Source organism: Mycteria americana, chromosome 18 (assembly GCF_035582795.1).
Source record: "Mycteria americana isolate JAX WOST 10 ecotype Jacksonville Zoo and Gardens chromosome 18, USCA_MyAme_1.0, whole genome shotgun sequence".
Classification (NCBI taxonomy): Eukaryota; Metazoa; Chordata; class Aves; order Ciconiiformes; family Ciconiidae; genus Mycteria; species Mycteria americana.
In genome coordinates, this window is record NC_134382.1 from 3633459 (window position 1) to 3657413 (window position 23955).

Below are 23955 nucleotides of genomic sequence, written 5' to 3' on the forward strand. Positions count from 1 at the left end.
GGTGAACGTGTTTGGTAGCCTCCGAACGACGAAGGCTCCAACAGGGGAATAATTCGGCTTGAAAGAAGAAAAGGATTGAGATGCAAACAGATTCTCCCCCAAAAAATGACAGTTTGAAAGAGGGACTTGACGTGCTGCATGAGATGCTATTTTAAGGTGAAAAGTCAGTACTTCACTGTGTTATCCAAGGAGCCCTGTCCTGCATGAACAACCTCAGTCTGTCTCCAGTTTTCATGCTGTGACTTGGGGTGACCCAACCTGTTTGCATCCTGTAGGCTCTACTTCACCCCAAAACTCCCGTTTGCTGCCATGCTATGGCACCTCCGTAGACCACGTCTCAGAGATGACATGGAATTTTGGGATGCATCTACATGCTGGCTTGTTCATGTCTCTCCATGAGCATGTTGGCCAAGTAAGAGTGGGCCAAGCCAGAGGTGTCCCTCAGGTCACTATTTCTTGTCCCTGTGTGGTGGTGATTTGCTCCAGACAATATTTCTGGTTCATAGCCCTCGTTGAGCAGAACTGGATTCACCACTTGCCCACCCAAGGCTCTTTGTTTCCAAAAGCCCTCAAGATAGTACCCCCGCGCTTTCTTTGCCGTAATTAAATTTTGCTTTGCAACCACCAAAAAAAAAAAAAAAAAGCCTCCTGACAACCAGTGAAAAATAATTAGCAGCACATTGTGTCATTAAACACTAGACTTTAATTAAATTGCATAGAGATAACTGCCTCTAACAACTGGAAGTCTGGAGCCTTGAGACAGCCAAGCTCTCAGCAAAATGGAGAAAAAGACCTCATAAAATAGACACGAGTCAAGTCCTTTCCTCTGGCTGATGAAGCACCTGCCTAAGTAGGTCATCACATTGCATCTTCCACCTGAAAATAGCTTATTATCCCTTTTCCTCCCCTGCTTTTCATCTCTTTGGAGCTAACGAGTGTTTGTTGGGGTGGGGTTTCATCCTGGGAGGAGATGCTGCTCTTCTCATGTCGGCCTCCCCGTGTTTGGCAACTTCTTTTTCATCTTCGTGCCTTGGGAAAAGATGTTTCCCCTGGGATGTGGGGTGGCTGGACCTGGACCAACCATGTCAGCAGCTCAGTGGAGGTCACCCACGAAATTTGGCAGCGTCACGTATTGGTGGAGGCTCATCTCAGTAGTGGCTTTGGTGGGTTGACTACAGGGAGGGCTTCTTGGAGCATCTAGGCCACCATGTCCCATTGCTTGCCCATGTCCTTGATGGACTTAAGCTTTGCTAGAGGGGTTGGAAATCTTAAACAGACCCATTTTCAAGGTCATTTTGGGTCTACCCACATCTCCAAGCCAATTTCCAGGCACGCATTGGCTTTACCACCTAGCTACAAGTCTCTCTGCTTGACATATGGTGGGGTGAGTTTGGACTACTCCTAAACTTCTCAGGGCTTCTGTGCATGTTTAGTGGGTAAAAAGGTGGCGGTTGCATTAATATAGGCGGTAGAAGGTGCTCCCAGGTTTGCACTTGCTTTGTGAGCTGAAAAGTGTTATATTTTTCCCGTATTTTTGCCTTGCCCTGAATACAATTGAAATCCCCCCGTCGTTGTCCCACCTCTATGTTTTATGCTGACTTCTCCCAATGCGGGTGCAAAGCAGAAGCCTTCTTCCGCGTGAAAATTTAATTACTGCTTTCTCGCATCTCACTGCCAGACCTATAAAAAGAGGCTTATCAGGAGCGATAAGCCCAGCGTCCTCGGGAATCGCGCTGTAACTCATGCACGGAGCCGAAATGCAAAGAGGCAGCTCCTTTTGTGGCCTTTTTCCAGCCGCCTTCTCCTGGCAGTCTTACAGCCAGGCACTTTCATGCAAATGCCCAAGGTTTTGGGTTTGGGTTTTTTTTTTTTTTCCCCTTTAAATAAAGTAGATATCATTAAAATTCAACTGCTTCTCTCTTGCTTTTTGCTTCTGTCTTTCCTCCTCACCTCTTCCAGCTGTAGTAACAGTTCCCCTCACCCCCCTGCTTCTTTAGCTGGAAATCCTCTCGGGAGAAGGTTTATTTTGAAGGGATCCCGTTGCTGATGTAAAGGAGCAGAAAGGATCCAGGTCAGACATTGCCGGTGACTCTTTCCTCGCCATCATGTTGCAAAATCCCCGAAAACCGCCCCTTTGCGAACAGATGTCTAGCCAAATCTCCAAAGAGCTCATAAATAGAGAAAGCAAAAGGAAAGCGAGATACCTCCTTGCTAAAAGAGAGTTTTCTGCAAATTCCTCAAGGTGCTTTTCCTCCTCGTAAAACTGCCCGTTATGGACCAAGGTCAGGTCTCCAAAGAAAATAGTCGTGTGCTGGGCAGGGTTGTGGATGTGCCCAGAATTGAGACAGGCGCCGAGCTCAATGCTTGCTGTAAAACTGCTCGAGGAGGGCAAGGTCTCCTCTGAAAGGCTCAAAAAAAACCCTTAAAAAGCAGAATTCTTTCTCCGAGCTCGAGGCAAGCGGTTGCGTTCGTGCAGAGCAACTGGCTCCCATCCCCTCTTGGCTTTTTCCCCGCGCGAGCTGGTCGTGCTCTTTCCCTTTTGCCTCCTCGTTGCTTCACGGCAGGTTGCGGCGGGTGGCTTTGATTTATTATTGCTGGGTTTGCTCAAAAGCACCAGGGAACGTGGTGCTCCGGCTTCCGTTTCACCAGGGCCAGCGGAGGAGTGAAAGCTCCACGCAGCGCCAAAATTATTATTTATTATATTTTTTTTGGAAACCATTTTTATGAAAAATAACTTTTTTTTTTTTCCTTTTGCTCTGAAAAAAAAAAAACCAAACCCCAAAAACCTGCTTGCTCCTCTGGTTGGTGGGGGAGATGCACGGGACCTGGCTGCTCTTCTGCATCATTTAAGGTCAGCTCTTTTGCTTGCAATATTTGTCTGCCAGCACCACAGCTTGAGCTGACGCCGAGTTGTGCATCCAATCGACCGAAGCCCTCCTGTCTTGACAGCCCCGTTGTTTCTCTCTGGAAAGCTCTGGCTCTTTCTCCAGGTCATTTTTAGGCTCCTTGCCCCACCTGATGTAAAATGCGCCTTCTCCCAGCTCGCTGCTGGCTCCCATGCAGGGCCGTGTTTCCATCCCCATGCAAAGCACCGCTGCCTCTACTCTTTTCCAGAGGATTTGGGGGGGGGGATAGGGTTTGATCCCATCGGAGCAATCTGGCACGCGTGGGTCTGCCCTCCCGCGCCGGCAGGGATGGGCAGGAGCTGGCAGGAGGCAGCGACGGGCCATCTGGCAGGGTTTTGCGTGCGGGCAGGTAGCTGGCAAGGGGAACGCTCGGTGCTTTCAAAGAAAGGGGCAATAAAAAAGCATTTGGATCAGGCTCGCAAAGTTCGCGGGCTGGAAGGGCCAGCTGGCTTGGTGGAAGCATTTTCTTACAACCTTTGCTCAAATCTGGTGATTTAGAGGGCAAAAATACTGAGCGCGGCAACTGGTTTCAACATTGTATGGGATAATCCTGTAAACTGACGGCCTGGCTTCAGATCCAAGCTGTGCTCCTCTTCCTGCACTCTATACGGATGACAACTTTCCTTGGGTTTGGGAGTTTTGGGGTGAAAAATAGGGGGAAACCACGGCACGCTCAAGAGCATGGAGTAATAAGACACCTACATGCACTCGCCTGCCTGTTCCCATATCAAGGTTTGCTCCGTGTTGTATTTATTTCGGCTAGCCTGGGGGAAAAATAGTGATTTATTCCTTGGGGGAAGCATTTATAAAGTCTGCCTGCCTTGGAAAAAATCATCTCTGAAGAGCGATTGCAAAGATTGGACTTATTTATCCAAGAAGAGAGCCTGATAGGAAGGGTATTATGGGTCTGGGAAATACAGAATAGGGCAAAGATGAGAAATCAGGCACCAGCAGTCCAGGAAGAGGAGTCGGGGGCTGAGAAATGCTGCAAAACCCCAGTGGGGAAAACTTGACTTGATAAAAGGAAAATTTCATGCGTCTGCTCCGTAATGAGACCCTGCGCTGTGGTTTTAGCAGTTTTCTCTTCCAGCTCGCTTAAATTCAGACCGGTGGGTGCTATGGTACGGTGTATTGGATTTGTTTTTCAATGAGAAAAGCTTCCCCGCCGCCGTCAGATGCATTTCTTTACCCTGTTTCCATGCAAACTTCAGCTCCGGTTTATTCTGCTCTTCTCCAGGTACTTGGCAGGGGCTGGATTTAATACTTAACTACAGCCTATTTGTGCACCTCACCTGCCCGAGGAGATGCGGGGAGTGATTTGCATATTTATTAAATATCTCTTAGTAGGGTACACAAGCCGCATTGCTACATCTCGCTCACGACGCTGGGAGGTGAAGCAGCGACGGGAGGTGGGGGAAACCCGCTGCAGAGGAGCACGTTAAAAAATATTGATGGTAAAATAGGCAGCGGTGCTCGAGGAGTCAGGATCTTGCTTTTCCTCCGTTATTTTCCTCTTTCTGCCGAACCTCGAGCAGCGAAACCATCCTGGTGCTCCCAAAGGAGTCGTCTGGAGTCGGAGCAGGCGTAGACGGGAGGTGCGGAAAGCACTCGGGGTCGTGTTTTTAAGCTCGAAAGACCTGTGCTGTGCTCGAAACGTGTCGCTTTACGTGGCCTTGATGAAGACGGAGAGCACCTGCGGAGATGGGATGCTCTCGGAGATCACAGCGCGATTCATCTCGCTGAATTTTTGACGCCTGCTGCGTGGATGCTTTGCATCTGAGCTCATCCTCCGGCTGCTTTTGCATCTGCCACCGGCGAAGGCGATGGGCAGCCCCTGGGCTGGGAGGATGGGGGTTTTTTTTTCCCAAATTTGGCAGCAATTCCTATATTCCGGTGCAGCAGCTATGAACCACCGAGTCCTCTTGTGCTTGCCCAAAAAAACTTACTTTTATTTTCATTTTTGCTTTGGTCTCGGTAAGCAATGAGCCGTCCCGTAAGGTATTTAGCGGGTCCGGCGCGGGGCTGTCGGGCAGCTTGTTTTAACCGCTTTTCCCTAAGGAAACCCATCTTGTGCGACTGCTCCTTATCCTTCCTTGTGCCCCAAACCTGAAATTTGGGGGGGCGGCTTGTTCGGTCATCTCAAAACCCCCATTTTGAGGCTTTTGAGCCAAAAAGCATCCTTTCCCTTTCCCTCGCCCATCCCTCACCACCGGGAAGGCAGGCACTAAAGAGATGCTACAAGTCCCATCAGGGGCTCCTCTTGCTCACCTGGATGTTGAGGGATTGACCTACGTGGCTTCGAGTTGGGTCGAAACTGAGTTTTGGTTTTTTTTTCTCTCCTGCTTGCAATAGCGCTCGCTAATCCGGCTGCTGGGAGAACCTGCATAATTCACCTTTCTTCCAAGGCAGAAAGCAAATACATTGCTGCTGGGGGCAAAAGAAGCATGCAAACAAGCAAATCCCATTTACACCTTTGGGAAGGAGCCTCAAAAGTGTAGAAATAAATGGAAAACTTGGCTGAAAACTTCCCCGGTGCCCGAATTTCCCCTGTTTGCGTCGGCGTGTGTTGCCTGTTATCTGTATTTCTGGCTGGGTGATGGACAGTGCTAAAAGTCAGCCTCCAAAGCAGAAAACACACTCTCTCTTCTGAGATGGATGGATGTTCCCCGCTTCACGAAACACCTTATGTGCCCAAGGTGATACAGACATTGTAAGAGCTCCCCTGACAATATGTAAAAAATTTATAGTTGCTTCAGACCTGCAGATTTATGGGCTGGGGAGGTAAAGCTGTGTGAAAGCAAAGCGGGTATAGGGATGCCGCAAGTGAGCGAGGAGGAGGAAGGTCTGGACGATGCAGCCGGTGTAGGTCTGTCCCGGTGATGTTAATACAGAGCGTGACTTGGAGCAGAGCTGCGTAGGAATTGCAGTGAATTTGCTGGGAAAAAATGCGATTTTCCCCCCCGGCAGAGGTCAGGCTGGGTGAGCGGGGCGATGCCTTCGGGCGATGGGTGCTAGGAGGGAAGCGAAGGGAAGCGAACCTCGTGATAGGGGATGCGAAGAGAATTTAGGAGGCACGGATGAGACGTGAAATGAGATGACAGCCGAGAGAGGCTTGGGTGATATTGCTTTTGCAGGAGTGTAAACAGCCCGGCGACGCGCCCGACGGCGTCTCTGTTTAAACAGACGCCGGCTGCTGTTTGCTCCCGTCGAGTTGGGCGACGAGAAGCGGCGAAAAGCCGCTCGCCCCGCTGCCAGCCAGGATTACCCCCAGACGAGCCCCTCTGCCGTGGAAATCCCTCTGCAAACGCGTGGGGGATGTGTTTGCCTTGCTATGGGCAGGGAAACGGGGAGGGGGGAGGCAGGAGCCAGCCACCCCCCTGCTCCTGCCGTGCCAGGGAGACGGGCGAGGGCCGGAGGGGACCTGTCTCGCCGCGTTTGGCTGGGTCCCAGTGAGCTCTGCCTTCCCAGCCTTGGCTTTTCCCAAGGTTTTGGGCATCTGCGGAGGAGCCGAGGTCAAAAGGGGATGCAGGCAGGGCTGGAAAGGCTCCGGCTGCCGACAGCATCCCTCCCCGGTCCCCGTTAGCGGAGGAAACACCGCTCAGGGTATGAACCCACCTTATTCCCCAAGACACAGCCCTTCTATTAAGTGGCTTTTCCATCCACAAAAATATATCTGTTGTGCTATTAACATCCCATAAACCCCCAGCTTGTGTTGGCTAAGCCCCAGATCAGCCCCCCAAAGTACAAGCAAGCTCGGGCATGACGGAGCAAGGCACCAGACGCAAAAAAGACCTGACAGCCTTTTGCAAGCAAGCCATAACGACGGGCACGGGTAAATAAATAACAGATATCTCCGCGCCCGAGATGGCGGTGGGCCCGGGTTCGGCTGAGCCTGGCGTCTTTGCTACCTGAAAGGAAAAAGGCTCTGTAAAATATTGGGAAAAAATAAGTATAGGAAGGTGGACAGCGTGATGGGAGGGAGGTCCCTGTGCTCCCCCAGTCGCCGCTCGCTCCGTTTGCAAAGCGAGCAGCCCCGAAGTGCGGCCGTGCCAGTAAAGCCGCAACGGGGGAGATGATCCTAAAATATATTTTAGCAAAATATATTAAAATCCCAATGGCTTACGGCCACCTGCAGCAGCCCTGAGCTGGTGGGCAGCTGCCCTCTGCTTTTAAAGGGCGGTTGTCCCTCTGTCCGTGTGTCTGTCCGTCTTCTGTTGCTGCTCGAGGTTGGAAACACATTGCATGGGTCGGCGAGATGCTCGGAGGGGTTTTTTCCCGTTGTACGGAGCAGCAGCTGGCTTCTTCTTGGCTTTGCGCTGAAAACTTCCCCCCCAAAAGCGGCCCTGACCGTTAAGATAGGAGATTTCTTTTTGTTTAGCAGCTGCCAAGTGCCAGCCCTGCAGAAGCAGGCTGGGGCTCTGCAAACGCCTGGCACCTGCGCTCCCTCCTCCCCGCCATGCCGCCATCCCAAAGGACGCTGCGTCCACCCACTGGTCCCGTTTTGTCCCCAACGTCCCCACGCCAGCACTTCAAGCCCTTCTCCCCAAGCAGAAATCAATCCCCCGCTGCCCATCCGAGGGCAGACTGCTCTCCTGAAGCCCTTAAGGCACATCGAGAATAAATTTGCAATTTTGCTTCAGCCCCAAAATTATAGATATCTATGTTTAAACCCCAAATCCGCCTTCCCATCAGTACAGGAGCTTTGAGGCTCGGCCGTTTGGCTCTGCTTTCTTGCTAATCGCTCACAGCGCCTTGTCGCGATCGGGAAATATTATTTACCCCTTTTCCTGCTCTTTTCTGGGCTTCTCCGTGCCCTGCCGAAGCCCCCATCAGAATTCAACAGGATCCCTCCCCAGAGGCTCGTAGCTCGGCCAAAAAACCCCATGGGAGGCTGTAGCTAGCTCCAACCCAGCGCTGGCTCCATCCTTTACCCTCACAATTACATGGTAATGCATGTTAAAATTACAAATTTATTTATAGCCTCTATTTTTCCCCCTCACCCCCACCCCACAATTTTTTACAGCTCATCCGCCGTAACAAATTCGACTTCATAAAGCGACGGCGCAGGTTATTATTGCCTTATGGAAATAAAAGGGAGCAGCCGATCTTTATTCCCGGGCCTGGCATTTGTCTCCCTGAATGCTTAACACGGTCTCGGTCGACACTTCGGATTTGTTCCAGTCGCTAAAGACGGCGACAAGCTCGGCTCGGGGGGGTATCCCCTCCCTCTCCTCACTCCTTGCGTGGGATATGGCTGGTGAACGCCCCGTTATTTGCTCACCAGGGGGATGCTCATTGCAACCGCCCCGTTATTTGTTTGCTGGGGGGATGCTCCATTGCAAACCCCCCATTATTTTTTTGCTAGGGGGTGCTTCTTGCAACCCCCCCGTTCTTTGTTCAGTGGAGGGATGCTACATTGCAACCCTCCCGTTATTTGTTTGTAAGGGGGGTGCTCTGTTGCAAGCCCCCCGTTATTTCTTCAGCAGAAGGATGCCTCATTGCCAACACCCCATTTTTTTTTCTAGGGGGGTGCTCTGTTGCAAACCTCCCATTATTTGTTCGCCAAGGTGATGCTCCTTTGCAAAGCCCCCGTTATTTGTTCAACGGAGGGATGCTTCGTTGCAAACCCCCCGTTATTTGTTCAACAGAGGGATGCTTCGTTGCAAACCCCCCGTTATTTGTTCACCAAGGTGAAGCTCCTTTGCAAACCCCCCGTTATTTGTTCAACAGAGGCATGCCCCATTGCAAACCCCCCGTTATTTGTTCAACAGAGGCATGCCCCATTGCAAACCCCCTGTTATTTGTTCAACGGAGGGATGCTTCATTGCAAACCCCCCGTTATTTGTTCAACAGAAGCATGCCCCATTGCAAACCCCCCGTTATTTGTTCAACGGAGGGATGCTTCATTGCAAACCCCCCGTTATTTGTTCACCAAGGTGATGCTCCTTTGCAAAGCCCCATTATTTGTTCAACAGAAGCATGCCCCATTGCAAACCCCCCGTTATTTGTTCACTGGAGTGATGCTCCTTTGCAAACCCCCCTGTTATTTGTTCAACGGAGGCATGCCCCATTGCAAACCCCCCGTTATTTGTTCAACGGAGGCATGCCCCATTGCAAACCCCCCGTTATTTGTTCAACGGAGGCATGCCCCATTGCAAACCCCCCGTTATTTGTTCAACGGAGGCATGCCCCATTGCAAACCCCCCGTTATTTGTTCAACGGAGGCATGCCCCATTGCAAACCCCCCGTTATTTGTTCAACAGAAGCATGCCCCATTGCAAACCCCCCGTTATTTGTTCAACAGAGGCATGCCCCATTGCAAACCCCCCGTTATTTGTTCAACAGAGGCATGCCCCATTGCAAACCCCCCGTTATTTGTTCAACAGAAGCATGCCCCATTGCAAACCCCCCGTTATTTGTTCAACGGAGGGATGCTTCATTGCAAACCCCCCGTTATTTGTTCACTGGAGTGAAGCTCCTTTGCAAACCCCCGTTATTTGTTCAACAGAGGCATGCCCCATTGCAAGCCCCCTGATATTTGTTTGCTGGGGGGATGCTCTGTTGCAAACCCTCCATTATTTGTTCAAGGAGGGATGCTCTGTTTCCAGCTCCCCGTTATTTGTTCAAGGAGGGATGCTCCTTTGCAACCCCCCCGTTATTTGTTCACTGGGGGGATGCTCAGGAAGAAGGCGGCAGGGATGCAAGCCAGCTCTTGTCGCAAAACTCTGAGCTTTTGGAGTGCTTTTCTTGCAACCCGCTAATGGAGCGGAGGATGCTGCTCTGGTTTTGGTCGCTGCAAGGGAAACGCAGCTTGTGCTGGGAGAAGGCTTGCCCCAAATTTAATAACCAGGGGATCAATTTAATAACCAAGGGATCAATTGCCCCAAATTTAATAACCAACGGATGAAGCCCAGCCAGCATGGGTTCAGGAAAGGCAGGTCCTGCTTGACCAACCTGATCTCCTTCTATGACAAGGTGACCCGCCTAGTGGATGAGGGAAAGGCTGTGGATGTTGTGTATCTAGGCTTCAGTAAAGCCTTTGACATGGGTTCCCACAGCATTCTCCTGGAGAAACTGGCTGCTCATGGCTTGGACGGGTGTGCTCTTCACTGGGTAAAGACCTGGCTGGATGGCGGGGCCCAAGGAGTGCTGGGGAATGGAGTTTACTCCAGTTGGCGGCCGGTCACAAGCGGTGTCCCCAGGGCTCTGCGCTGGGGCCAGTCCTGTTTAATATCTTTATCGATGATCTGGATGAAGGGATGGAGTGCACCCTCAGTCAGTCTGCAGGTGACACCACGTTGTGTGGGAGGGTTGATCTGCTGGAGGGCAGGAAGGCTCTGCAGAGGGACCTGGGCAGGCTGGATGGATGGGCTGGGGCCAACTGTGTGAGGTTCAACAAGGCTCAGTGCCAGCTCCTGCACTTGGGCCACAGCAACCCCATGCAACGCTACAGGCGTGGGGAAGAGTGGCTGGAAAGGACCCCGCAGAGAAGGACCTGGGGGTGTTGGTCGACAGCCACCTGAACATGAGCCAGCAGTGTGCCCAGGTGGCCAAGAAAGCCACTGGCATCCTGGCTTGTATCAGCACTAGCGTGGCCAGCAGGAGCAGGGCAGTGACCGTGCCCCTGCACTGGGCACTGGTGAGGCCGCACCTCGAATGCTGTGTTCAGTGCTGGGCCCCTCGCTCCCAGAGAGACATTGAGGGGCTGGAGCGTGTCCAGAGAAGGGCAACGGAGCTGGGGAAGGGTCTGGAGCACAAGGCTGATGGGGAGCGGCTGAGGGACCTGGGGTTGTTCAGCCTGGAGAAAAGGAGGCTGAGGGGAGACCTCATCGCTCTCTACAACGGCCTGAAAGGAGGCTGTAGAGAGGTGGGGTCGGTCTCTTCTCCCAGGTCACAAGTGATAGGGCGAGAGGAAATGGCCTCAAGTTGCGCCAGGGGAGGTTTAGACTGGATATGAGGAAATTTTACTTCACGGAAAGGGTTGTCCAGCATTGGACCAGGCTGCCCAGGGCAGTGGTGGAGTCCCCATCCCTGGAGGTATTTAAAAGCCGTTTGGATGAGGTGCTTAGGGACATGGTGTAGTGGTGGGCTTGGCAGTGTTAGGTTTACGGTTGGACTCCATGATCTTAAAGGTCTTTTCCAACCTATACGATTCTGTGATTCTGTGATTCTGTGAAATTTGCAAGGGCTGAAAAGGGGGATGGAGCCAACGGGACGGACGCGGTGACATCTGTGCAGCGCCCCATCCGTTGGCCACCGTGGGGCTGAGACGCCCAAAAAGGCAGCAGGGTTTTGGGCATCACCCCATGGTGTGGTGCCCTGTCCCCTCGTCCCAAACGTGGAGGGACGATGGGGGAGGCGGGTGACGGCCATGCTCTGCTCTAATTTCTCCACTTGCTCATTTTTATAGCTATTTTCTTTTTTTCTACCCATTCCCTGGGGGGAAAAAGCCGAAGCGAGCGTTCAGCATGGCTGCCAGCATCAGAAAAAGATCCTGAAATTGTTGCTTAATATTTTTTTAACCCATTTTCAAGGCTGAGGGGCCCTGCTTGGGCATGAGTGGGGTTTTTTGGAACTGGGATTATTGGGGGAAAAGGGGGAAAAAGCAGCATTTTTTGTCTGTGTCTAACATTGCTCGGTGGCAATTAGCATGGTGAAGATGGGGATGGATGCAATCCCCGGCAGCCTAAGCAAAAGCAAAAAGCCCTGAGGCTGGTCCCGAGCAGGTTTGCGGCCGTGGAACCCATCTGTTTGCAAACAGCATGGGTTTAGAGCGAACGTGGCTTTGGGGGAGGCTGGAGATCGGTCTTTTCCATCCTCTCTGCAAAACGCGTGGGGATGGAGGTGGGAAAAACGCCGTGGAGAGGGGTGCCTGCAACTTTTCATCTTATTTATATCCACCCCGTGGCCGTCATCAGCCTATTTATACAGCTGCGAAGACGTCCTCTCGAACGTCTTACGTGTATATATATCTATGCATGTGCGCTTTTATATTTATATAGCTCCTAGGAGGGTTCGTTTAGTGACGGTAGGTGTTTCTTGGAGAGTGTGTTTGGAGGGGATTTAGGGTTGTGGGCTGATCGAGGTGGTTTTGGGATGAGCGTCCTATTAAAAAAGCAAGGTATTTCCAACGGTGGTTGGTGTTAAAGCAATTTTTTTTTCCCCTTCCAACTTGGCGATGCTGCAGGAGCATTGGGTACGCTGGGCCGAGCACAGCCCCCAAACCATGCAAATCATTTTAGGGCCAACTTTGGAGGAGAAGGGTTATTCTAGGATGGAAAGAAAATATTAAGGTTTCTGGCAAATCATGGGTTTGGGGGAAAAACGCGAGCAGCTGAGATGGTTGGTCTCAAAGGCAGCTGAAATGTTTCAATTTTGGGTTTTTTTAAGGCAGAAGTGAAGGGTTTTCTGTAACAAAATGTTCTTTCCAGCTGAAAAACTGAAACCCTCCATTTGCAGGGAGGGAGAGAAAGGCCGCGCTAATCCTTTCAAAATACTCCCAATTTTTCTAAAAACATGACATTCAAGCCCCAAACCCCTCCCTGAGTGACTTACAGGCATGAAATACTGCAGGGTTTTTTAAAAAATGAGGGTTTTTTTTCACTCCCCCACATCATTTTGGTGGAAAACAGGAAATCCAGCCTTAATACTGACTCACGAGCTCGGGGGAAGGACAGGGCTGAACATATGGGGACTTATACTCTGAATTTTGCCCATATAGAAGGGATGTTTCTCCCTCTCACGTGACCATATATTTAGCTATAGGATGCCCTTTCGGTGCATAGATGAATGAAATAGGGCCTTTTAAAATATATTAGCCACCAGCATGGATTGATAATTATTATTATAAATAATAATGGAATAATTACGGCCCCAAACACCAGCCGTGGGACTTAGTCAATGCACGGTGGAGCTGAAGTAAGAGGCTGGGTTGAATAATACCTTATTTTTGAGAGATTTGGGGATAAAAGCACATTTATGCACATTTAGGCTGTGGGGTCAGGGGCTCTGGGGTTTACTCCTGCCCTTCTGTGTCAACGCCGGAGCACGTTAATTATAGTTTATTAATTACAGCCTGCATGCTATGAAAAGCCCCTTGCTAACATGATGCTGCTCTTTTGCTCCTCATGGTTTTCCACCGCTCAGCTTGTCAAGGGAGGAGAAAAGCATGGAAAAAATTGCTTTAATTCCCTCCTGCATCACAGGGCTTGGATGCTTCACATTACCTGGCCGGAGCGGGCTCGGGCTCGGGCATTCAGCGCTCAGCGATACGCTAAAAATAAATGCAACGAGATGTTTTAACCAGGGAAACGGCGCTTTGGCTCCAGCTGCTTTGCTAAGAAAAACTTCTGGCAGGAATGCCGGAAAAGCTGCGTTTTGGAAACATCAATGTTTCATTTTACAATGGGTTTTTATTGTTGAAAAACGGATGTTGCGGGTGGGAAAAGCCAGACCTTGGGCTACTGCGACGAAGGAAAATGTTTTGGGTTAAACACGGCGTGGTGGGTCATCCCCTGTTGACGATTTTTTGCTTTTTGACTGCTGGCATTTCTATCTTTGATAGAAAACTACTTGCGAGGAGAAAAATGGATTATTTGAAGTCAGGCACCTGTGACTTGATTTAATTTTGCCCCGGGTTTCAAGCCATCGAGGGATGCAAAGAGGGATGAACTGGGGTTTGGGAACACCGTGGCGGGATACGTTTTTCCATGGGGTAATTAGCCAAGGATAACGCTAACGGGAATGATCTGCGGCTAATTACCCCTTCGCGCCGCAGCTTCAATAACGGGCAAGCGGATGGGAGAAGCAGAGGTTTTGCTTTCCAGGCAACGGGGGAAACATCTCCTCCCCTCCCCGATGGCTTTGCCACAGGGACCGCGGGACGCGGCTGGGACGGGGCGCTGGGATGCTGATGCCCTCGGGATGAGCTGATGTGGCTTTAGCTCGTAAGCAACGGAGCTTTGGAGATGTGGACCAGAGATGAGCACTCTCTGTGTCACTCTTTATCACACAAGTTAACTTCTTATAAGTTAAGATAAGAAGTTAACTTGCTCTGAGCGAGTATTTTCCCGCGCTAGGGACGGTGCTGATCCGGGCGGTAGGGACCGGCTGAGATCCTGAATGCGTTACACAGACATTTCCCATCTATGGGGAAAATTTGGGTTGTTCCAGGCTTGACGGGGACTTTCTCCACCCACTCGCTCTGCCGAGGAGCGTCCCCCCGGTTTGGGATTCGCCCCGCGTTGGGAGGTGCTCAGCTCCCTGCGAAGGGCAGGGGCAGCCGCGTGCTGCTCTTTGCCCGTTTCTTCATTAATCTTGATTGCGGAGCCCTCGTGCCCGAGTTAATTTTCTTGTAGATGCATATCATTCGTGTAGCTGGGAATCTCTCAAAAGCTAATGAGGAATCGCATCCTCGCCACGTTATTACTCGCCTAATTAGTACACGGGCTTCTTCTGGAAAGGTCAGGAAAGAGGAGCTGAGAAATTTCACCTTTTGGAGCCTTTTTTTGTGCCGAATCGGGGTCGCCGAGGACAGACGGAGGAGACTCGTCCGCAATACTCTGCCCTGGATTTAAGCTGCTCCCAAAGGATGTCGGGGATGAGGCTTTGGACCTAGTTTTCCAGGCTGGATCCGTCCCTCGTGAGGATGGGAAGGACGGGAGGACGACAGCTCCATCCCAGAACAGTGACGTTTTGCAGGGTTTGATGCCTGGAGGAAGCGATCCAGCCTTTTGCAATGGGGTGGGGCTGCGAGGAAACACTTATTTGTTAAAAAAATGTGGAATAACCCCCCTCACGGTCCAGATGGCTGCGTTTGGCTGGGAAAAGAGCATCGCTCCCCACCGGCTGGGCTCATTTCATGCCTTTCCAGGGGACCAAAGCCCCCAGGGCTGTCAACCGAGTAGCTTTTACCAGCCGCTGTATTCACACGAAATTAAAACCCAGGCGAAACCCAACCAAGCCAGACACCCAATACAAACGGCAATATTTTTATCCACCAATTTACATCGCTTACTGTCTCCTTCAATGTCCTGGGATCCGGCTGATGGCCCGCATGCTTCTCGCTGGGTTTCCCTGCGCTCAAATGCTAAATCTGGAGGCTGCCAAAGATGCTTTGCCACAGGAAAACAAGTCCTGCTCTAAATGTTTCGGGATATTTAGTTTATGCTTCTCCCACCGGGTCATCGCTTTTGCTCCAGGAGAAGGTTGTGCAGCCAAGAGGCAGAGCTGGAGCTGCAAGGGGCCAAAATTCAGCTTGAAAAGGCATGGGATTTGATTTTTTTTTTTTCTCTTTTTTATTTTGCAAGGAGCTATCTCAGAGCGCAGCTATTAAACCTCCCTTTTCTCCGGACAACCCTTCTCCACTTCCCAGCCTAAAATCTTTGCCTCCTTATGCACCTCATCTGGGGGTTACTGCATCCGAGGGCGGAAAAAATTGCTCCGTGCACCTCCAAAGAATAACAGTAATGTTCCAGCTTGCTTGGGACGGGGGTGAAAAAGGGGATGGCGAGTGATGGAGCCAGGGGTTTGCGGCTCAGCACGGCAAAGCAAGAGGAGGAAAAGACCCGTCTCGGTGGAGGCATCTCGGAGCAGCGGCTCTTACCGGAGCTGACAGCACCATTTGGGTCGAGCGCGGGCTGTTAACCTGGCAGAGCGGCTTTGGAACAACGGCAGCACGCTTGGCTTGGCTGAACTCGGTTTTACCTCGGGGCTGGCTAGTTAGGCTGAAGCTTTTTTAGGGTCTGCTGGGTTTGCTGGGATACGGCCCCGCAAACGCCGGTTCTTCCTACCCTGGCTATTATATTCCTGGGAGGGTAAAGAAAAGGCGATGTCTCTCGGGGGGCCATCGAATCCACGACCAAATAAAGCGAGATTTGATTTCCAGACATCTCCATGCAAGAACGAACCGTGGCTTTTCCCGGCGGATGAAAGGCAGAGGGAGAAGGGAGAGAAAATCCAGCTCACTCCAAGGAATTTCAGCAACTAATTGATTTTATTTAATTTTTTTTTTTTTTTTGTGCTGATCTGCGCAGAGCCTGAATCCTTTCAGGGTGGTTATTTTAAGAAACCAGCCGTAACCCACCAGTTTTCATCAGACTGGTGTCGCTGGTTGTGCCGAAGTCTCCGCACAGGGGCTGTTCCCCGTGCCCATCCCAGGGAAACCTTTTGCCCCGGTGCTTTTTTAGCAAATATAAGCCCCGAAGCAGGATGCTGGGTTGGTTTTTTTCTTTTTTTGCATGGGGCTGGCTTTGTGCAGCTGGAAATGAGGGGCGTTCACCTGATTTTGGGAAGCGGTAGGATTAAGCTGGGCTTGAGGGCTGTCAGAAAAGGTGTCGGGGAGACAGGGCGACCACACAGGACAGGAAAAAAAATCAAAAGTAATCGCAAAAAAGTTGATTTTGCGAAGAAAAGAGGTGTGGTTTTGGGAAGCGCTTCTTCTAAGGTGGAATAGCAACAGAAAGAGGCCTCCAACCTCGAGGAAAATCTTCCTCCAGCCCCCTAATCTCTTCTGCTGTGGCTGTCTGCAAGCCCTCGGCCATCCCGCTCCCTACCTGGGCTCTTCATAAATAATACTCGCATCTTCCCCTGTGTCCAGGAGCTAATTAAATCCCGGGAGATGGAGGAAAACAAGGTCATCTGCGCAGCAGGGCCATGCAGGGATGCGCGTCCCCGGCCGGCACGCGATTTGGGGGGGACCGAACGGCCCCAGGGCTGGATCCTGCTGCTGGGGGGCTGCAGGGAGAGGGGATTGCTGCAGGAAGGGGGGTCAGGGGGAAACTGCTGCCCAGGGCTCCCTCTGGCTACCTGCGCCTGCAGCCCGCCCCCCTGCCTGCGCCCCACATCCCTGCCTGCGCCCCACATCCCTGCCTGCAGCCCGCCCCCCTGCCTGCGCCCCACATCCCTGCCTGCAGCCCGCCCCCCTGCCTGCGCCCCACATCCCTGCCTGCGCCCCACATCCCTGCCTGCAGCCCGCCCCCCTGCCTGCGCCCCACATCCCTGCCTGCGCCCCACATCCCTGCCTGCAGCCCGCCCCCCTGCCTGCGCCCCACATCCCTGCCTGCCCCCCACATCCCTGCCTGCATCCCTCCCCCCTGCCTGCGCCCCACATCCCTGCCTGCATCCCTCCCTCTCCTGCGCCCCACATCCCTGCCTGCAGCCCGCCCCCCTGCCTGCGCCCCACATCCCTGCCTGCCCCCCACATCCCTGCCTGCATCCCTCCCCCCTGCCTGCGCCCCACATCCCTGCCTGCACCCCACATCCCTGCCCGCATCCAGCATCCTTCCTATGCCCCCCCGCCCCCGGACCGTGCCCCCCTGCCTGGACCGCACATCCCCTCCTGCACCCCCTCCCTCAACCGCCCTTCCCCTCCTGCACCCTCCAAAACTCCTCGCATCCCCCCTGCACCCCCCCTTCAGCCGCGCCCCTCCTCCTGCACCCCGCGCCCCATCACGCCCCGGCCCCCGCGGAATCCCTCCCGCAACCCCCGCCCTGGGCCGCGCATCCCCTTCCCATATCCCCCCATACACCGCGCACCCCCCTTCCTGCTCCCCCCCCACACACCGCGCATCCCTCCTCATGTACCCCATACCCCCCGTACACCGCGCATCCCTTCTCATGTACCCCATACCCCCCCGTACACCGCGCATCCCTTCTCATATACCCCATACCCCCCACACACCGCGCATCCCTCCTCATATACCCCATACCCCCCCGTACACCCCGCTACCCGTCCTGTCCCCCCCTCCCCGGCCCGTGCACCCCACCCCGCACCCCCCCTCCTTTGCATCCTCCCCCCGCATCCCCCCACATACCGCGCCCTCCCTCCCGCCCCCCGTCCAGCGCTCCCGCCCCCTCCAGCACCTCCCGGGGGCCGGGCCGGGGCGGGCCCAGCCGGGGGGGGCCGGGGGCGGGCGGCCGGCAGCTCGCTCCGCTCCCGCTCCAATAAAGCGGCTTAGGGCGGCAGCGCGGCGGGAGCTGGTCGGGGAGTCGGGGACGGACGGACGGACGGACGGACGGAGCGAGCCCCCCGCCGCGATGCCCGCCTGCCCCCCGGGCAGGGGGCTGGGGCGCCGGTGAGCCCATGGGGCTGCCCCCCCCGCGGGCACCATGCGGACCATGAGCCCCCTGCCCCTCTGCCTGCTGCTCTGCGACCTCCTCGACCTGGCGCTGGGTGAGTGTCACCACCCCCCGGGACAGGGACCCCCCCCCCCCCCCCCCCCCGGCTGCTGAAATAAAGGGGTGCCCACCTGCCCCCCGGTAAGCGTGCGGTGGCTCTGGGCTCCGCACCCCCCCCCCGAAGCTCGGGGGGTGATGGGGGGCTCCGGGGGGTGCAGGGTGGGGGGCAGGGACCCCGTTTGGAGCCGGTAATAGGGCACCCGTTAGCAGGACGCTGGTTTTGGAGGGGGTAATAGGGCAGTTGCTAATGGAGCACCCGGCTGGGACCGGTTAATGGGGCACCCCCCAACAGGGTACTGGTTTGGAACCCGTTACCAGGGTGCTGGTGTTGGACCCGTCAATGGGGCAGCCAAAATAGGGCACCTGCTTTGGACCCGGTAATTGGGTACCGGCGCTGGGGGACGGGGCAAGAAAGCGGGGGGATGCTCGTCCCTCGCCCCTGAGCCAGCGTCACTGGGGGGGCACCTGTATCCCCCTTCCCTGCCGGGGTTCTGGCTGCGAGTCCCAGCCCTGGGGGGCTCTGTGCCCTGGGGACCCCTGTGAGCTATAGCTTTTTTTGGGGGGTCGCAGGACCCAGGGGTGCCCCAGCCCACCCTGCCCCTTGGGCATGCGGGGGGTGTCCCAAACGCCATAGGTGGCAGGGAGAAGCAGCCCCCCGAATCCCTGCCGTCCCAGGGGTTTGCAGCTGGCTGAGCTCCGAAATGAACATCTTGACTCCCCGCTTTACTCCGCAGAGGTTTTAATAAAAGCCCCCCCCACCCCGTCCCCAAAAGCGAGGCTTCCAGGAGGTAAAAATTAACGGGGCAGGAAACTTTCCCCTCCCCGCATCCCAGAGGCTGAGGGATAGCCATGCAATTTAATTTCTTCTGCATTTGAAGGCAATCTCCCTTCTCTTTCCCCCTTTTCCCCACACATCCCCATCCCCACGCCCCCCCAAATCACCCGCTGCGGGGTCTCAGGTGGCCGCTCCTTAATGAGCATAGCGAGACCCGGCTGCTCTCCGGAGGCTGAGAGCGCTGGGTGACGGAGGGACGAGCAGAGCTTGCTCGATATCTCCTTTTTTTTATTATTTTTATTTATTTATTTATTTATAATGTACTTTTTCCTCTCCGGAAAGCCGCCGTCAGCTGCTGCAGGGCGCGGGGAGGGGGAGCGGCGGCCGCGCTCTGCGGGGTTGAGCGGGGAGAGGTTGACACAAAGGAGCCGATTCTTCCCCGGCATCGCGAGCAGCTCCGAAATCATCCTTCGGGGACCGCGGACCACTGAGGTTAGCCAGAGCCTGGCTTGGATTTGGCCGAACCAGGGCTGGGAAGGCATCGTGCATCTCCTGCATCCCTCTCTGCCGTTCCCCTTTTGGGTTTTATGTGCTGCCGGGCCGTGGCTGCTGCTCTTTTCCCCCTTCCCCGCTTTGCTCCGTGCAGCCCGAGCATCCCGCCGGCATTGTGCTGCTGAACAGCACGCGGTCGAGAATAAAATCTGCGCGGCTCGGGGCGGGGGGGAACTCGTGCCGAATCCAGTCCTGCCTCCCACCTGGGTCTGCTCTCCACCTCCGCCGTGGTTTTAAGGTCACGGGTAGATAATTTTCAAGGAACAATGCGTCCCCCTGGCTTTTCCCCAGCGGCAAGCTGTCCGTCACCGGCGCGTGGATCATTTTTCCTTCCTTTCTCTTATTTTTTTTTATCGCTGCAAATTGGGCGATTGCTCTTCTGCTGCTGATTTGTGAGAGCAGGTACGAGGAAATCTGTCTTTGAAATGTGGATTTTGGGGCGGGGGGGGAAGAGGTAAAAGTTGTTTTGCGGTGGGTCTAGAGGAAGCCGGCGGCCCCGGCGAGGGGCTGTGGGTTATAAAGCGATGCGGGAGGAGGATCCCGGCGTTTGGCAGGGTCTCGCGGGCAGGTTCGATGGGCAGCGCTTGGGTTTGGACATCCACGAGCTGGGTTTTAGGTCTTAAAACCAGGCTGGGACTTTGCTGCTTTCCCACATCCTGAGGATCGGCTGCGTTAAGTATCTCCCAGCCCTCGGTGGAGAAATGCTGTCCCAGAAAAGCCAGTTTGCGCTCTGCTTTTTCAGCAAACAGCTAAAAATGGTTGCAACAAGCCTGGTTTTGGGGCGGGTGCGCCCATCCTGATGCCCGCCTTTGCTCCGGGCAGCAGGAGGCTGCAGAGGCCGAGCGCCGCTCCTGAAATTCAGCGGGCAGATGGCTTTTCTGTGGCTGACGGCATCCTTGGCTGGAGCTGCCGGCGTTGTGGTGGCGAGGGAGGACGTGCCCGCAGAGGTCCATCCCCTCCCCATCCCGGCACTTCGCTCGCAAGGGATCGAGCAGGATCTGGCCGCGTCGCCTGGGAAGACGTGGGGGGGGGGCACTTGCCCAACACGCAAACTCCCACTGCTCTTCCCTACGAGAGTATTTGCCCTCGGCGTCTGCCATATGTCTCCGAAGCCATTTTTGGGGGGGAATCTCGCCTACTTTTTATTGTCACCTTATATATTGCACGGTGCCGGCTCGGCGGGCAGCTGCCCCCATCGCTGCCCCATCCAGGAGGAGCAACAAGGTCCCGCTGCCGGCTCCGAGGAGGGCACCGGGGATCCGTCGGAAGAGCTTCCCCTCCTGCAAAGCATCTGCGCCTTCATGGGAGCGTTTTGGGGGTTTCCATCCATCGCCTCGTAATGAAAAGCCCTTTTATTTACCCAAATGAAGCTGCTTGCTTCCTCGCTGTGCGGTAGGTTGGCCGGATCCTTCTCCATGTGTTATACATCCCTCCGGGGAGCATCACCCCTTGTCATACAGCTTTTTTTTCCTTATAACAAGCTCAGTCTCTCCCCTTTTGGCCAGAAAAAGCTGCCTAGGGCAGGGCTAAGTGGGTTAAGGAGCTGTCAAGATGAAAAAACGAGGGCATGCGGAGGAGGCAAGCGGCTGGACCACGGATAACGATGGAGCCGTAGCCCCAGGGCCCCCCCCGGTTTTTGGAAAGCTGGGAAGCCCCATCTGCAAGCAGGGCGATGGCTTCTTGGCATCGCCGAAATCAGGGCTGGCTGATTAGCCGGCGCTCAGCTCGTCACCTGAAATATGTTCCCATAAAATGTTCATCGGGGTTTGTTTTACAGCCGTGTAAAATCAGAGCTGTGTTTTGCAAACATGAAAGGGAGGGCTAAATATGTCGAGTTTTGATCTTGGTGAGATATTTATATAGCCCTTATCTGAGCAGTTGGCTTTAGCTTCTGTATTCCCTCCCGTGGCACCTCCTGTCGATGGCAAAAAAAGGGGGAAAATCCAAATGTAGCTCTTTATTCGAAGCTGCTTATGGGCTTTGCCCCAAAAGGGCAGGTTTGCTGCGGCTGGGGTTTGCAGGCACCTGCCCTTAAGGATATGCCCATGCCGCTTCTCCCAGCCAAAAAACAGCTTGGAAAAATCCCTTTACAGTTACCATTTTTATCAGCAAGGTGAATTTCTCCCCCCCCTCCTTTCCCAGGGACCCCCCAAGGCTTTTCCTCGCAGGGGTTTTCCCAGCTCGCAGGCAGCCCCCGGGCCAGCTCCTCCGTGCCAGCCTGGAAAAGCTCATTTTGCTCCTTGCCGTAGGAAGAGACCAGCGTGCGGCCCTGGCCAGGGTGATGGGAGCCACCTGCTCGCTCACTTAACGAATTTAAGGTCTCTGCTGGGCTCATTTAAGGAAAAGAGGTGTCGAGTGGGAGCTGGCGTGGGGGGGGGGCGAGGGGAAAGGAGGAGTGTCCTCTGCGCCGCGTGGGAGCGAAACCTGCTCTAAGTCACCTGCGAATGCGTGGCGCTGACCTGGAAAGCCATCCCGCGCTCCCTCTTTCCTTTCCTACTCGTGCTTTTCCCCAGCAAATCTTGCATTCAGCTCAGGGTCACCTCTTTTTAAATCCTTTCCTGCTATTTCTATGAATTCTGCGTTTCCGCAAAGCCCGTGCTTTGCTCTCTGGGTAAATCCAGGCCACGCAGGCAGCCGAAGCCCCTTCCGAAAATCCTCCTAACCGTGCTAATTGCCCTTCCCCAATTAGCCCAATTTTTCTCTTCCCACCAGCTGCGATGTGTAGCGGTTTAGAGCTGCCAGTTTGAATCCAGAGCTCTTTAAAAAAGCTTTAACAGAGGCAAGGATCTTCCCTTCGCCTTGTACCTTTCCCAGCTAATAAGCATCTTCGGGGTGCGGAGATATTCCAGGCTTCGTTCCTCTGCGTGAACCCTCATGCGTTAAATCGTGGCTGGTCCCTGGCCGTCCCTGAGCATTTCTAAAGCTCCCCCATACGTCAGAGCTCAGTTTTGGGGTATTTACCTCCCAAATTCCCTTGCTGCAACAAGTAATCCTTTGGTATTATTAGCACCCCCCCAAAAAAAAAAAGCGTAGGGATGCCGTAGGGTTTGGGTTGGGGATGTTGCTCCCCTCTCTGCTGAAATAAGGACTTGTCTTACAGGTCCGGGTTTTGCTTCTAAGAGCCTGGAGCTAAGCAGCCCCTGCTATATGCAAGGTGCTATATGCAAGGTGCTACATACTGTGTGCTAAATGCTATACGCCATATGCTAAACGCTGTATACATCACAGCCTTCCTATACGCCCTGTGGCCTCCCTGGTGCCTGCCAGCACTTCCAGGCAAGGTCTACCCTGGCGTTGCATCCAGGCTTGAGCCCCGTGGAGATGCGGCTCAGCTCCTGCATCCGTGGGTTTTTACGGAGCGTCCAGACGTGACCTTAACCACGCTCCCACGAGCCTCCCCTTCCCACGGAGATGTTTCGGGGCTTCACGCGCCCCACCTACCACTTTTTTTTTTTTTTTTTTTCTGGTTGTCGTTGCAGAAATGGTCTTTTCTGTCAGAAAATGCTTGACCGGCGCTGGCCTTGCTCCTTTTGCCAAGTGCTGTAAGATCAGCTGATGAAATGCTCGCCACGGTGTCGGGATAAGAGCAGGTTTTATTTAATCCAGATGTGCTAATGGCTTGGGAATGAGGCTGAGACGGAGCAAGGATCATGCTAAGGCTCCTGCAGCGCTTCCCGAGGGAAAAGCCTTCCAGGGAGGTGGGGATGGAGCCGAAACCTCACCCTGGTAAGGACGGAGATGGACGGGACCTGCCTGGCACCGTGTACGGGGAGGATGAAGCATCACCCCCTTGGGACCCGCCGCGGATGGGATTTCCTCAGTGCTTTGGGCTTTTCCCCCTGTTTTCTAAGAGGAGACCTTGATTTCAGTGACGCCGAGTCAGCCTCTTTGCTCAGGCATTGGCGAAGAGGAAAATCAGGGGAAGGAGCCCCCAGATCCCTCTTTTTCGGAGGCGGGAGGCGCAGCTCTCGCCTTGCAAACTTCCCGGCTCGTAAATCCCGCTGCAAAGAGCCGAGCGGGGAGGATGCAGCTGATGTGGCCGGGCTTGTTCCCTTGCCAAGCTGCTCTCTTTGCCCTTTTGTTTGCTTTCTGCTGAGGCACTTGGAGTACTGCTGGGCTTGTTTTTAACTAATGACTGGCGCTCACATTATCTCTCCCCGCATTATCTCCTTCCCACTTTTCCCCTCTCCTTCCTAAAATAAACCGTCAATCACGGGCTTGTTTTCAACGCTTTTGGGACGGGATTTGCCGCGCGAGTGCCAAGGGCAGGAGGGCTCATAGCGAAGCGCGGGGACAATAACCCTCCGCTGTGGTTCCCTCTATGGAGTTCTTCTATAAAATTAGGGTTTTTTTAGGGTCTGCAGAGCCATTTGGGCTGGGGAAGGGCTGTGCCCCGCTTGTTTTCACTCTCAGCGGGCTGAGAAATGGGGTTCATCCCCCCTAAACACTGCGTCGGAGCCCTCCCCCATGTGCTTCTCTAGCGGGGTGACCTCGAGCCCTTTTGAGGTGACCCTTCTTGCTGCGTCCCTGCGGTCTTGCAGGGTT

At 54.0% G+C, this 23955-nt stretch overlaps 1 protein-coding gene across 1 annotated transcript in view; it reads left to right on the top strand.

Annotated features, from left to right (window-relative positions):
* Positions 1-16559: 16559 nt before the first annotated feature.
* IGSF21 (immunoglobin superfamily member 21) overlaps positions 16560-23955 on the top strand; it is a 51554-nt gene continuing 44158 nt past the window's right edge. Inside the window, exons 1-4 of the mRNA XM_075520868.1 lie at positions 16560-16673; positions 17183-17485; positions 17856-17925; positions 17986-18078. Coding sequence (XP_075376983.1) covers positions 16560-16673; positions 17183-17485; positions 17856-17925; positions 17986-18078 — 580 coding nt within the window. The remainder of the gene's footprint in view (positions 16674-17182; positions 17486-17855; positions 17926-17985; positions 18079-23955) is intronic.